The following is a 13,948-nucleotide window of genomic DNA, read 5'->3' on the forward strand; positions in this document are numbered from 1 at the left end:
TGTGAAATACAAACTGTATTTGTGGGCGCGGGCCTCGGCCTTTGCCGAGAGTTTAACTCTTCCTAGCCAGGACACGACACCGTTTCCGTGCTGTGGTCAGCGCCGGGCCCGGCCCGCTCCGCAGGGCCCGCGGGCAGCACGGCCGGGCGGGGCCGTGCGCGCCTGCGCCGCCGGCTTGGAGGCGGCGGAGCCGAGCGGGGCCGGGCCGGGCCGGGCGGCGATGGCGGCGGGACGCGGCGGGGACTGGCAGCGAGTGACGGCCGCGCTCCTCTTCCTCGGTGTGCTGACGCCGGCGGGCGCCGCCTCAGCTGCCGCTCTGCCTGTAGTCATCAACACCTGGGCGTTTAGGACGGCCGCAGACACAGGTGTCCGGGCGGGGCCCCGGGCTGCAGCGGGGCGGGTGGGGCGATGCTGTGTCTTTCGGGAGCGCCCTCCTGCTTAGGGGCTGCCGGTCGTACCTGGGTGTTGGGGCTGGTTAAGGAAAAACGAGTCTCTGAGGCGTGACTGCGCTGAAGCGTGGCCACAAGGAGGGCGCTGTGCCCCGGCTGCCAAGCGGGCTGGCTGCGGAGCCCCGGCTGTCCCCGCCGCGCTGCCCCGTCACGGCTCGGGGGCAGCCCCGCTGCCGGCGGGCCGGCTCGGAAAGGGTTAACCTTCCTATGGAAGGGCCTAGCGCCGGAGCTTGCCCCTCCGTCTCTCTGCCACAGGGAACCTGCGAGCAAATGGTTTCGCTTTCCACCATGGGAAGTAACGCTAAAAATCCCGATCAAAACCCCAGAAACTAAAGAGGGGAGTTACGAACTGCGGAAAAGCTAGATCAAAGACATGCTTTTGTTAATAATGTAGTTTGCACTCTTGTGTAGTGTTATTTAAGGCTTTGTTGGTTTTGGTTTTGTTTTTTTGAGATTCCTCTAAGGAATTAGGTAGTTGTATTATTTATTTGAAACTCTATTTTGTGATGTGTTGTTGACAGTCAAAGCAGGCTTTCCTATGGCAACATACATTAGCTGTGAATAGTAATTTTTAAAGACTTGCAGATTATTTTATTACAGACGACTTGTAAGTAACCCCTTACTACAGAATGCCTGCTTGTGAAACGAGTTACCAGTAGAGCCTTTTAATGGTCAGAAGTGAAACAGTCATGAAAATTGCAAGGCCCTTGGCTTTGCAGCTTCTGAAAGCCTGTGCTAAGGCTTAAAGGTAATAATAGGTAATACAGCAATAAAGGTAATAGGAATCAGACAATACTCATCACACTGAAGTTTGATAATAGAGGCAAGCATATGTGGAGTTGGATGCATTGGATTAAGTCTTATTTTTTCCCTGGTGCAGGCAACTTTATGTAGTAGTGAAGCATCTGTGATGATTAGGCTTCTTGGCATATGCTGCCTCCCCTGTGCCGGGTCTGTCAGGTGATGGAGTGCCAGAGCCAGCACAAATTGGAGTAAGCAGGACTGTGATTGTCAGTGGCAGCAAGCTCAAGCACCTTAGAAGATGTTGCCTGAGGTCCGTCCTTGTGAAATCTATCTGCAATGCCTTCGGGCTCAGTGTATCCAAGTCATGTCATTTGACACATCTGCAATGTCTTACAAAGCTGCACCATGATCTAGATCCTGAAGAGTGGAACGCCAAGGGTTGAACAGGACAATGTGGAGACATAATTTCTTATATATAATTTTCACTTTGCTTTTGTGCTTACATAGTTCTGATGTAGGTTTATACCTTTTTATTCTGCAGTTGGACACATAATACTCTCATATGAAGCTTTTGAGAGCAGGGGGTTTTTTTGGCCTTTTTTTTTGTTCTTTTTTTGTGTTGGAAGATTTTTTTCCTCCCTCTTTCTTCTCCCAGAAGGCTTTAAACAAGTGGTGATAAAGCAATGATTGGTTCTGGACAAAGAAGGGCATTTGATATAGTGAACTTGTGATAATGGTTAATAAATAACACCTCAGTCAAAAGAAAAGCTCTGTTTCTCAGAAATACTAATCAGATATGCAAGGAGAAGAATATTTAGAAAAGTGAATAGTGAATTTAGAAAATATAACCAATTCTTTGATTGTATTTATATTTATATTCTGACTTCATAATCTGTAATTTATAGTTTACTGGGTTTTATCCACTTACGTAATGCTTATTGCAGATAAGCATTGCTTAATGTAGATAAACCTGCATCGTGTTTATCTTCAAGCAGCAGTGGAAACTCTTTTCCCTAGTGCCATTTAATTATTTGTGTTGGTTACAGCTTGGAGAGTATTGGAGTCGGGAGGTTCAGAGCTGGATGCAGTCGAGAGAGGCTGTGGCCAGTGTGAGCTCGATCAGTGCGATGGCAGCGTGGGCTACGGAGGAAGCCCGGATGAGAGTGGAGAAACAACTCTGGATGCAATGATTATGGATGGGTAAGGAAACTGAACAGAGAAGAGAATGATCCCTGCTGTTGTAAATGACTCAGACCCCAACTGGGAATGCATTGTAAGGGTTTTATTGAGAAGAATAAAAAAGTTCACAAGGCAAAAGGGGCAGTGCTGGGAGCGTGGCTGAACACCAGAGGCTCATCTGGCAGCTCCACGTTTTATACCCCTGGTGTTCCATCTCCTTGCTGCATATTTATTTTGATTTTACATAGTCTCACCCCATGTCACTCTCCTAGGTGCCCACACAGTTTCATCAGTGTGATCCTCAGGGCCATCACTGGATGAGTTCTGCTGCTTTTGAGGTCGTGTCTCAGAGGTTAGGCCAGCAACAGTCTGTCCAATGTGAACTCACAAACCCACACCACAACACAGAACCATCCTCACAACCAGGTCATTGCAACAACATCAACCACTCCACAGTACATGTCACTATGTCAATAGTGACAACATCATAATATTTAATTATCAATATAATTAGTGATATCAATTCATGCAACACCCAGTGAAAGCCAACTTCCATTAACTTGTTTCTCACACCTGCCATTTTTAGCACACTTAAAGGTTGTTACAGGATCTTGGTGCTTTAGGGCTGACTATGGGGCACACTAATTTGTGGAACAAGACAAAATAACATACCTGATCGTGGAAGAGTAGGAAGTTACTCTTCACTTGTTTTAATCCAGTTCTAGGGTATAGCAGCTGTAACAGATGGTTTGTAGCATTGTTAGCTTTCCCTTTACATTCAGTCTGTAAATATTTCACTTTTGGAGCAATTGTCTTCAATAATTTATTGCAAATGTGTGGGTCATGTTTTGAGTTTATGTAACAAAATAGTTACTCTACTGAAAATATTGCTGTGAATGGAAGTACTGTTTCTTGAGCAACATCTCCATGCCTGTGAAAGGAAGCAATATATGTAGGAAGTCTTTCCCTACTAATATAGTGATGTCTGTCTGTGGCATAGAACAATTAAAGCATTATGGTAAAGGAGCAAGCTTTTTCATCTAGATGAGAATAGATTTTGTCTAGTAAAAAGTATGCAATTATTCTTGTAGTTATAATAAGTTTTAAATATTCCTTGTTTCCAGCAACACTATGGAAGTTGGGGCTGTTGCAGATCTCAGGCGTGTGAAAAATGCGATTGGTGTAGCACGAAAGGTCATTGAATACACTAAGCATACATTACTAGTGGGAGAGTCAGGTAATTATTCCTTATACTCTTTCCAAGTCAAACCCTCATTTTAAAACACTTCATAGTAAAATTGCCATATTTTCCTCTTGGTAATACAGGTAGATGAATTTCTTGACAATCAAATCAATCTACTCAAATAGTTCAAAAGTGTTTATTCTTTCATTCTGTGTCCATGAAACAGGTTTACTTTTAGACAGAAAAAATAGTTGTATGTTTTTTCCATTGGCTTAACTGCAAATATTTACTTGTAATCCCAAGGCTAATATCACTGATAACCAAGTTACCAAAGATGATTTATTAAAAGACACCATAGAAACTATTAGATGTAAATATTGCATTTAAAACCAGTAACTTTTTCTAAGGAATGGCAGAATTAATAGACACTGGAGTTAGTTTCTAATATTTTGGTATATGTTGAGTGTGATTAGTGTATTTCATAGTTTAAAAGTATTAGTGAGAATTTAAATGAAAAAAAAACTCATTAAAGGCTGTACTCCCAGACACAACAAACGAGCAATAGTAAATTGGAGGAGTAGTTGAGCTTTTTAAATACCGACTGCTGTTGGTAGAGTAGTACCAGTTTCAAAAAGAGCTGTTCATTCCTCAGAGGTGTGTTAGTGGTGAACAGGTTTCTTGGCTTTTAAGAAGCCTGCTCTGAGCCTGTACCTGCTCAGAAAGAAATATGCAGATAAGTGTGGAAAATGGCATCTGAGCATTAATGGTGATTCAGTTGCTTTGAAATTGATAAGAAAAGATAAAATGTTCTTGAAGTAATTAGCATGTGCAAAAGTAAGTGCACGAGCAATTTTTTGGTGGAGTAAAATGAAACAATTTTGGGAGGTGAGGATACAATTTGACTGAAGGTCTGAACAGAAAAACGTGCAGATTCTATTTAATTTAAGGCAATTGACCATGATGATGAGTGGCTTTTCTAAGAGAAATTTCTCATGTAGTGCAGAAAAAGAAATTGTTCAGGTGTTAAATAGTGGAGGGAGAAATACTTCTAATACTTGTTTGCCCCTCATTGCTAGTTACCATAGTATTTTTAATTTTAATCTGGAGAATGAACAGATAAGGAAAATGAAAAACAGAAGGATTAAAGTGCTGATTTTAGATACATCTTCCAAGCTAAGAAGATAGCTCTGTGCTTAATGGAGGGATGTGGACAAGTTTATTATGCTGAATACTTACTGTCAGTGATAGCTTGCTCAGAAGAAAACACCTAGCAGTAATGGCAAAAGAAAGATGTGAAAGCTAAAGATTCATCTGAGTCAAAATTGGAGATGGTATTTAATTGTAGTGAATTAATGAAAACAGTGGAGAAATTGAGAAAGACTATTTCTTTTGAAGAAATGTTTTTTTTGTGGAAATCGGAACTTGGATAAGAGAAACTCTGGTTGTCTTCACCAGATGAAGATGAATAAAAAGGAAATCCATATGAACCTTCAAATGGGCATGTGAGAGAACAAAATAGAAATACTTGTATTTCTAAATGGAAATACTTGTATTACAGAAAAGATAGCTAGAACAGTAAAATCTTTTCATATAAATGCGTGTAATCTCTGTCGGCATTTTTTATTCAAGATACAAAATCAGGAACTCTGCTTTCTGGAATAGAAACAATGTTTCAAAAGCTATGAAATAATTCTTGATAAACATGCACAAGCGCAGTTTTATCTTAGGAAAAAAACCAAAACAAAACAAAAAAACCCGAAACAAAACAACAACAAAAAAACCCAAATTCTGCCTGTTTGTTCTATAAGTGGGAAAGTATTTATTTAATTGAAGCTGTCAATTTTCTTTTCCTCTGAGTGCTGATACTTGTGTCAGTTTTTAAGAAAAACATAGAAAAGCAGTCCAGAAATAATTGAAGGCTTTTCTTTATTCTTGGACTGGATAAGTTTGTTCACCTGTGTATTATAGTGACATTATGATCAAGGATAGATAATATAAATTTAAGCAGCTGCACCTAGCAACAGAATCTGTTACTGGGTAATATCAAAGGTATCTACAGCTAAAAGATGACAGAAGAGTTGATCTTTTTTCTTTTCTTTTTTCCTAATGATAAGTCATTCTTAGAAGTGTAGCATTCTTTCATTGCTTGTGTTGGTATTTCTTTTGCTCTCTTGTCACATACTATATTAATTTTCAAAACAAGGAAGCAGTCACTTCTAAAGCTGCTAGGACGAAGTGTAATGTGATGTAAGATGGTGGATTGCTTTCTTCAGGTATCAGTTTTAATGACAAACATAGTGTTATGTTATTTATATTTGATAAAAACTTACTTTTTTAGGGAAAATACACTTATGTTTTCATGACTTATTTATTTCTGTGATGCCTAGGCTGTTCTTGCTTCATACTCTTGTGTCCAGTTGATTAACAGAGTTGAATTTGTTTCTCTTTCAATGGGAAAACTTTTATGTCACTGCCTGTGAAGCAAGAGTTGGCTACTGCAGTTCTAGATCATTCTAATTGCTGAAACTGCTCCCTGAAGATGTATTTCTCATCTCCAAAAAGGATGTCAAATTTCTTGATTTCTAAAAAAGCAAAACATGAATACATTATCATAAAACCCATAAAACTGTGAATAAATCAGTGTTTCTTTTTTATTTTGTTCTTACTTTTCAAGCCTCCCTGTTTGCTGTAAAAATGGGATTTCCATACGAAGATTTAACTACCCAGAAATCCCTTTCACTGTATTCAGAGTGGCTTAATCAAAGCTGTCAGCCAAACTACTGGAAGGTACAGTGCAGTAATGGCAGTGGAGGGGGGATTTAGAAAGTCATTAGTGCCTCTTCCTTTCAGCTTATATTGAAGTTACCCTTTACATGTGAAGAAAAAGAATTTTTGTCTATTATACAGAAAAAACTTGGTATTGCTAAGCATTTGGTAGACTTGGCAGTGTGTGTGTCTAGTTATAATTTCTTAGCTCCTGCTGCTTTTGACCTTGCTGTAGCAGTGTTTTGGTGTGGGAGTTAATTAGTTCTTGATTGGCACAGGACTTACCAAAACAAACAAAGCAGTGCATGTATTTTTGATGCATGTATAAATTTCTGAAAAAAAAAAATCTTACCGTAATAATTAAGGTGTTTAAATAGTTTAGAGGCATTATGCAGACCTATGAATACATCAGGTTAATGCAGATGTCCATTAAACTTGCCTGTTGTGGTGAGCTTGGCTTGTTATTGGAATGAGGCTTTTTTTTGCTTTGGGTGTTACAGAATTCTGCATGTTTGTACACTGGTTTGGGGTTTTTTTTTGACCAGTCAGTTGAGCAAAAGAGAGTCCTTAATTTGAACAACGTAACTTTTCCAGGAAAATCTTTTTACTGTGTAATGCCAGAAATCAGTCTTTATTCATGAAGCAAAACCATTTTTGGGATCTCTCAGTACATCTCTGTCGTTTAAGTACTGGGCATCTAATGCCTTTATGGTCGATTATAGGTATTGACTGGAGTATTTTTTAATTTATCTGTATTGAATGTGTTAAATTATTCATACAAATCACAAACTAATTACAGAATGTGGTGCCAGACTCTTCAAAGTCCTGTGGACCGTATAAACGGCGTGAAGAAGTAACTTATAAAGAAGAACAGACCAGCTCACAAAGAAATGTTCATAACCATGATACTATTGGTAACAACTTTTGCTAACTCTGATGCTGATCTTTTTTTCCTCATTCCCCTAACAATTAAATCATACTTATTTAAAGAAGAGTATTTAATATAGGAATTATTTTCTGTTTATAGGGGTTTCAAGATTCTGTTACTTATGTGTTAGGATGGAATGCCTAAAAGTAGGATTTGTTTTTGTTTTTTTCAAGTTCACTGGCTGCACAGACGCTTGCTTCATTTTTTGCCATTAACTCTTGTTCATTGCCCTGCTGCTTTTCCCATAGATAGTTTGGCATAATTGCTTGGGCAGCTGTGGATGCTTAGGAAACTGACTAAGTTTAAAATTATTATGTTTGTCTTGATTATGGTGCGCTGTCACCACCAACTTAAAAGGCCTTGCAGTGGTAGAAGAAATGAGTATACCGTTAGTCCTGTTGCCAACTAAAAGCAGTGTTTTTCACGCTCCTTAAACTTATAAAGTTTGCTTTCATTTTTCTTCTATTCTGGCTTTCTTCTAAATCAGGAAATTTCTACAGAAATTAACATTAAAAGAAGTTAGCAGTAGTAGTCCAAAAAACTTCTGAGAGTTTACTGATTGAGGATTGTTAATTGCTAAGACTGTAAGTTGATTAATGAGCGGGTCAGACAAAGGACTAGAGCAGTTACAGGTTCATGTCCTTCATATCTTTATACTTCGTAGTCTTGAAACTTGCACTTTTTGGTTTAGTTTGGATTTTTCTAAGTTTAGCAGTAACTTTTTGTCTGATGGTCTTTACAATACCAAGAATGAACAAGTTGTAAGTGCCAACTAGATAAATGTGCTAGTAGTGTCCCTGAATATGTTTTGTCCCTGTAGGTATGGTTGTAATTGGCGCGAGTGGAACTGTTGCTTCTGGGACCTCTACTAATGGTGCAATCCACAAACTTCCAGGGTTAGTATCTCTGATTTTACAAAAAAGCCTTTTTCCCCACCTTGTTTCCTATGTTAAACTTGTCATTGGGACTTAAAACATTAACCTGTAGATCACAAAATGGCTTTGCTTTTTTTTGTGCGCTTGCCATAAAACCTAATATTGAGAAACTGATTCAGTTGCAAGAGTACATGTTGCATTTGAGGGAATGCTTGTTTTTCAGCTTGGTTAATTCACCATATAGAGGCACAAACAACTGGCACAGTTGTGAGACAACTTGTAAGGCAAGGCACCGGGGACAAATAAGCATTTTGGAGAGGTGCAGTCTCCTAAGAAATGTACATAAAATCAGAGCCTCAGGCTTGTGTTATGTCTTTGAGATACTTTTTCTACACAGTTAGGATTATTGTCTGTCAACCAAGTCAGACAACTTCTGGATTTAGCAACAAGTTATTGAACATATTAATGTCCCCAGCTGCTTACTGTTGCCCACAGACTAAAGCTCACTGGCTTAACTCTTGTCAGTATAATAACAGACAGTTATGCATTGGCAGTGGATTGAGCCTCAGGTCAGTCAGGTTATCACAGATCATTTTTACAGATACTTTTAAGACAAGACTTTTGACTGCAATGAATTGACCTCTTTACCTGTTCTTTTCTCCTGTGGGTTTAATGCTAAGTCAGCTGGAGGCAGTAAGGCTGACAAAGTTTGGTTTTTACTTTGCACTGTTCACTGCAGGCGTGTGGGAGATTCTCCAATAGCTGGAGCGGGATCCTACGCGGACAGTACAGCCGGAGGAGCTGCAGCCACTGGGGATGGTGACATCATGATGCGCTTCTTGCCCAGGTTTGTCCTTAGGGCAGACTTTGCTAGATTTCTGCAGCAAAATGTGGACTCAGCAAATGAAGAAATTGATTAAAAATATGGTCTGACTTAGTGGCTGCTGAAGTTGGGAGTAAAGGAAGGAGTGGAAGGGGAAAGGATAGCAGCAGAACCAAGTTACCCTTTTGATCTGTTTTAAAAGAAGAGACTTAAATATCTTGGTGACAGATCCCTTAACACTGCCAAGCTGTGAGCAACCAGGCAGTGGGTAATGAGTATATTTCCAACCTGTAAGCTTTTTAGCAGAACCGATTAGCTTTCTCTCCAAAGCATTTTGTGTGTGGGAAAGTATCATAAATTGTAGAAAGGATGAGCTGTGGGTCTCAGCTCACTCAGGAGGTATCACTGCAGCAATCCTTTGTAATTGCATCTAATTTGGAACTGAAAGAGGTGTTTTAGTGTTGTCACAGTGCTTGCATAAACTGTGTAAGAAATAGGTCTCTTCATGAGGGTCCTTGTGGGTTAGTCTCAGTAGGAATCAATTATGGAAGGCCATGCTGAACATAATGGGCACTGATGCTTGAAGGATAATATAGAAATGGCATTCATATCACTCAGGCAACTTCTCTGAAACTCTGGCAGCCAAGAAAGCCTGCTAGCTGTTGCATATTTACAGATGTTGTCAGTGAATTTCAAGCTGTTCTGAGTTGGTCTTTCAAATACAAGGCAGTTGACAACTTCATGAATTATCTATCTTGTCATACAAGATACCAAGGTGAGTAGCGAGTTGATCTCCACTATAAGGTTAGTCAGTAAAAGCTTAGATTGCATTTAAGCAGCCTGAAATATTTGTCTGTAATGCTTAAAACATTTAATGTTGGCACCAGTGGGTTAATCACCAGACTAGGTAGTTAATTACTGGTTCCTTATAGATAGAGATTTTTACTAATTGCATGATATTTAGATACTCCCACATGAAAACAAAGACAAGAATTAACCTCACAGAAGTGAAGGAACTGTCAAATAAAGGGCAAAATTGTTAACATTTTCCATATGTCTTCATTGAGGTGGCAACTTCTTGTTGAGTTTTTGATTAGTCAAGAGTGAAATACAGCTTTATATTCAGATACTTATCTTTAGATAACTTAAACCTATTTGATTGTTAGAATAAATCAAAGATTATTATTGGGAGTCTCGAAATGCAAGAGTTTTTCTTTTCTGTGGAACTTCAATAACATCTGTAATTAATGCAATCTGTAGATGTCTTAGTGTAACAAGTTTGTCTTGGTATATGCATCTTTCATCAAAGGGATAAAATGTTTGCTTGTAAGTTATGTCATGAGTTGCCATTTAATCTTCAGGTTCTGAAAGAAAATGGCAACATAAGTAATTTTTTACTTCAGGACATTTTGGAAATGCAACTGGTTCATCTCAAGCAATTTCTTTCAATATAAAAGAAATTCATTTTGATTACTCTTAGAATAAGGGGGGTTTTTTTAGTCACTTTGCAAAAAGTTTGAAAGTGGCTCAAAGTCCTGGTCAAAACATGGTACCTTCATATTCATAAAATAAGGAAAATCTGTCAATTTTGATGTTTTCAGAAACTTAATTTTTTCTGAAAGATTTACTTAATGCTTACTGAACTCAATAATTTTTCAGTAATGTAATATAGAGTTTTCCTCAAAAAATTATCTTGACATTAGCCTTTCTGAAAATTAGCAATTTACTTCTAATGTTAAACCAAATCATATGATGAAAAGAAGAAGTCTTCTAAGCCACTGCTCCTTGCAGTTCTTTAACTGATCTTTTGCTTAGCCTCTTCTACTGCCAATGATCAGAGTTCTGTCTTGGTTTGGCCTGCCATAGAATGATACATGGTATAGATGTCATCTTGTAGCCCCATTAGTCTTGTTTTTAATTGCTTTTTGTGTACAATTTGAATAATAATTGTCAACAAGAAGTCGGCCTAAAAAATTATCATGTGTTTCCATTATTCAAAGAAACCAGGGTCTGTTCTGTGGTATTCTAAATTATGTAACCTAAATTTAGCTAATTTTCTGCATATGGGGTTGGTTTTTTTTTTAGTTACCAAGCTGTGGAATATATGAGGATGGGAACAGACCCAACAGTAGCCTGTCAGAAAGTTATTTCCAGAATCCAGAAGTACGCGCCAAAGTTCTTTGGTGCTATCATTTGTGCCAATACAACTGGAAGTTATGGTATGTATTTTGTTTTGCAGACAAAGGTGCTTGACCCTGACTAGGTCACTGATGTACAAAACTGGACAGAGATTTTGAAAAAGTCTTTAATTATTCTTTGAAGACTGCAGCAGCACTGGCCATTCACAGTATGGAATACTCGTTAGCAGGGCAGCTGTGTCCTAGTGCAGACTGGAGATAATTTAATTTTGCATTTTGATGTCTTAGACTTTCACAAAATTTATGGAAGTCTTAGCAAAACCCAAAAATACTTACAACCTTCATTTGTTTTCCTGGACTGTATATGATTAATTTGAAGGTTTTAAAAAAAGGCTGCTATGCCTTCCCTAGATATGGTGTAAGGGAGGGAGAGAATATGAATGTTAAGCATAGCTTCAAAGTGATCTAAGAGTAGTCATTGTGCCAGGCATCTCATTAGTGAACTCTTAGATCAGTAGGAAGTACAATTTGCTAATCAATGTGGATTATTTAGTTAGACTCCTTTGCTTTTTCTTTGATCTGCTACTTCCTATAGTTCTGTGTTTAAGAGATTAGTGTTGAAGGGACTCATTAAATTAATCAGGATTGAAAGAGAGAGAGATTTTCCTGTTATGGGTTACTGTTTTGAATTGTACTATAAGGGCATTAATTGCACTACAGCAACCAGCAGTACTGTATTTTAACTTAAAAATTAAATGCTTTCAAGATATCTTGGGTTAAACAGATTGTAAAAGAATAATCATTCCACTGTAGTAGAATTAGTAACTGGATCTTTAGATGATAAAATACAGTGACAGAGAGACTAATGTCAAATGTAGTAAATTAGAATCATGTTTTCTTTTTTTCCTAGGTGCTGCATGTAATAAAATTCCAGGATTCACACAGTTTCACTTCATGGTTTCAAACCCTTTGCTAAGTCGACCAACTGAGCAAGTAGTAGACTGCATTTAATTCCTTTTGTCCTGTTAGCATCTCAACTTAGAAGAGGACAGTGCTAAGTGCCACCAGTTATTACTTCTTAAAAATGGTTGTTTCTAGCATTTAATGGCTATTATGGTCTGCTTGTTTTCCTAAGAACTGAGTAGCCAGAAGTGATGAATAGTAATCATTGAACAGGCCCTTTGCCTTGCCATTTAACAATATATTTGTCAGACATTTGGAATAACGGGCTGGAAGTGGAACTATGACTCTACACATAAAATTTATGTCGAGAATATTTAATTGTCTTTCTTAAGGTTTAGTCGAGGTTTTCTCTTGAAAAGAAAATTGCTGAAATGAAAATGCTGACATGGAAGAAAAGGGGCTTGAGGAGTAGTGGAGACTATTTCAAAGCTTTAATGAAGAGATAAGAAGTCCTCATGGACCATTCTAACTTGTTCCACAACAGCTGAGGATACATTTGAATAGACAGTACATGCAAGCATCCCTAGTAGTACAAACCTTCAAGGAATTTTGGTTGACTGACTGGATGTGAAGACAAATGATTAGAAATCATCCTGTCACCTGTTTTTTGTAGTGGAAGTTATGAACCATAATCACAGTGATTTCCTTGTCAGTAATATGCTGTGCACTCACCCTGTCCTACAGCACATTAACCTCTGCAGAGGAGCAGTTGAATGCCTAGAGTGTGACAGTTACCTATAGCTTTGGGTTTTGTCATTTTCTGTGTCTAGAGACACCAGGATTCATTTGGAATAGAACTTTAGCATTCACAGGTATTTGAAGATCTGTTTGATCATTCTCTTAAATTGGTGGCTTGCTGATTTCAAGGAATCATTGCTAAACTTGAGCTAAGAAATGGAAAAAGAGGAGAGTGAGTAAAAAGAATGTGTCTTGTCACTTTAATTATTCTCTGTCTACTTAAATAAAATCATTGGGTAATAAAAGCACACATTAATGTATTAATAAAGTAATTTAGATGCTGGTGTACTGTGCCTTAGATTAATTGTTGCTTTATGTATGTTTCAAGGTGGTATCTTTAAAAGCTGGAAATAAACCATTCAAGCTAGAATGGCTATGTTTAATGGCTTGCTATTGAACTTCATCAACAAAGTGATTTATTCACTTCTGTCACTGGATCCTCAGAGCATGTTGTAGCAGTATTCACTGCAGGCCACAGAAAGCGTTTTTCAGAGAAGCTCCTACTGAATACATCTGTAATGGATTAAGAAAATTTCTACCTGTGCTACCTACAATCCTTCTTCCATGGCTGCTCGATCTTCAGATAACTCAGGCAGTCAAGTGCAAATAGATTAATAAAATCCTAGTGATTGCTACTTTGAAGATTGCAGCATGGATTATGAACATAGAAGGTTCAGTACTGTGAGCAGAGCAGTAATGTCTCAAATTTCTGCAGCTGAATCCTCCAGGATTCATTTCTCAAAAAGGTTTGGGAACATCCACAGCTTGCTTTCTAGAGTGCTTATGTCACTCTGTACTAGCTAGTCTGTGCCAGTAAAGGTTATAGTGCCCTGTAACAGTGTATCTTGAAGTCACTGTTACAGTGCAGACTTCCTACATACCTTATCTGTGCTGGCTGACAGCAGCTGAATGTGAGCCAGCTGTGCCCAGGTGGCCAAGAAGGCAATGGCATCCTGGCCTGGATCAGCAATAGTGTGGCCAGTGGGGCCAGGACAGGGATTGTCCCTCTGTGTTTAGAACTGGTGAAACCAGACTTTGAGTCCTGTGTCCAGTTCTGGGCCCCCGATAACACAAGGGACGTTGAGGGGCTGGAGTGAGTCCAGAGAAGGGCAGTGGAGCTGTTGAAGGGGCTAGAGGGTAAATCCTAGGAGTGGCTGGGGTA

The 13,948-nt window shown here is 38.8% G+C and overlaps 1 protein-coding gene across 1 annotated transcript; it reads left to right on the forward strand.

The window, feature by feature from the left end:
• The first annotated feature begins 205 nt into the window (after positions 1-205).
• AGA (aspartylglucosaminidase) lies at positions 206-13,156 on the forward strand. Its single transcript, XM_063156157.1, has 9 exons — positions 206-365; positions 2,240-2,393; positions 3,497-3,609; positions 6,230-6,342; positions 7,121-7,235; positions 8,070-8,145; positions 8,864-8,971; positions 11,033-11,166; positions 11,996-13,156. Exons 1-9 carry the CDS (start codon positions 221-223, stop codon positions 12,094-12,096), a joined length of 1,059 nt encoding a protein of 352 aa, XP_063012227.1. The 5' UTR covers positions 206-220; the 3' UTR covers positions 12,097-13,156.
• The last annotated feature ends 792 nt before the right edge of the window (positions 13,157-13,948 follow it).

Source organism: Melospiza melodia, chromosome 5 (genome assembly GCF_035770615.1).
Source record: "Melospiza melodia melodia isolate bMelMel2 chromosome 5, bMelMel2.pri, whole genome shotgun sequence".
Lineage (NCBI taxonomy): Eukaryota > Metazoa > Chordata > Aves > Passeriformes > Passerellidae > Melospiza > Melospiza melodia.

Excerpts from the sequence above, each read along its gene's own strand:
- AGA (XM_063156157.1), top strand. The coding sequence starts at position 221 with ATGGCGGCGGGACGCGGCGGGGACTGGCAGCGAGTGACGGCCGCGCTC. Across the intron at positions 6,343-7,120 it reads GTCAGCCAAACTACTGGAAG|AATGTGGTGCCAGACTCTTC; the intron begins GTACAGTGCAGT and ends AACTAATTACAG. Across the intron at positions 7,236-8,069 it reads TCATAACCATGATACTATTG|GTATGGTTGTAATTGGCGCG; the intron begins GTAACAACTTTT and ends TTGTCCCTGTAG.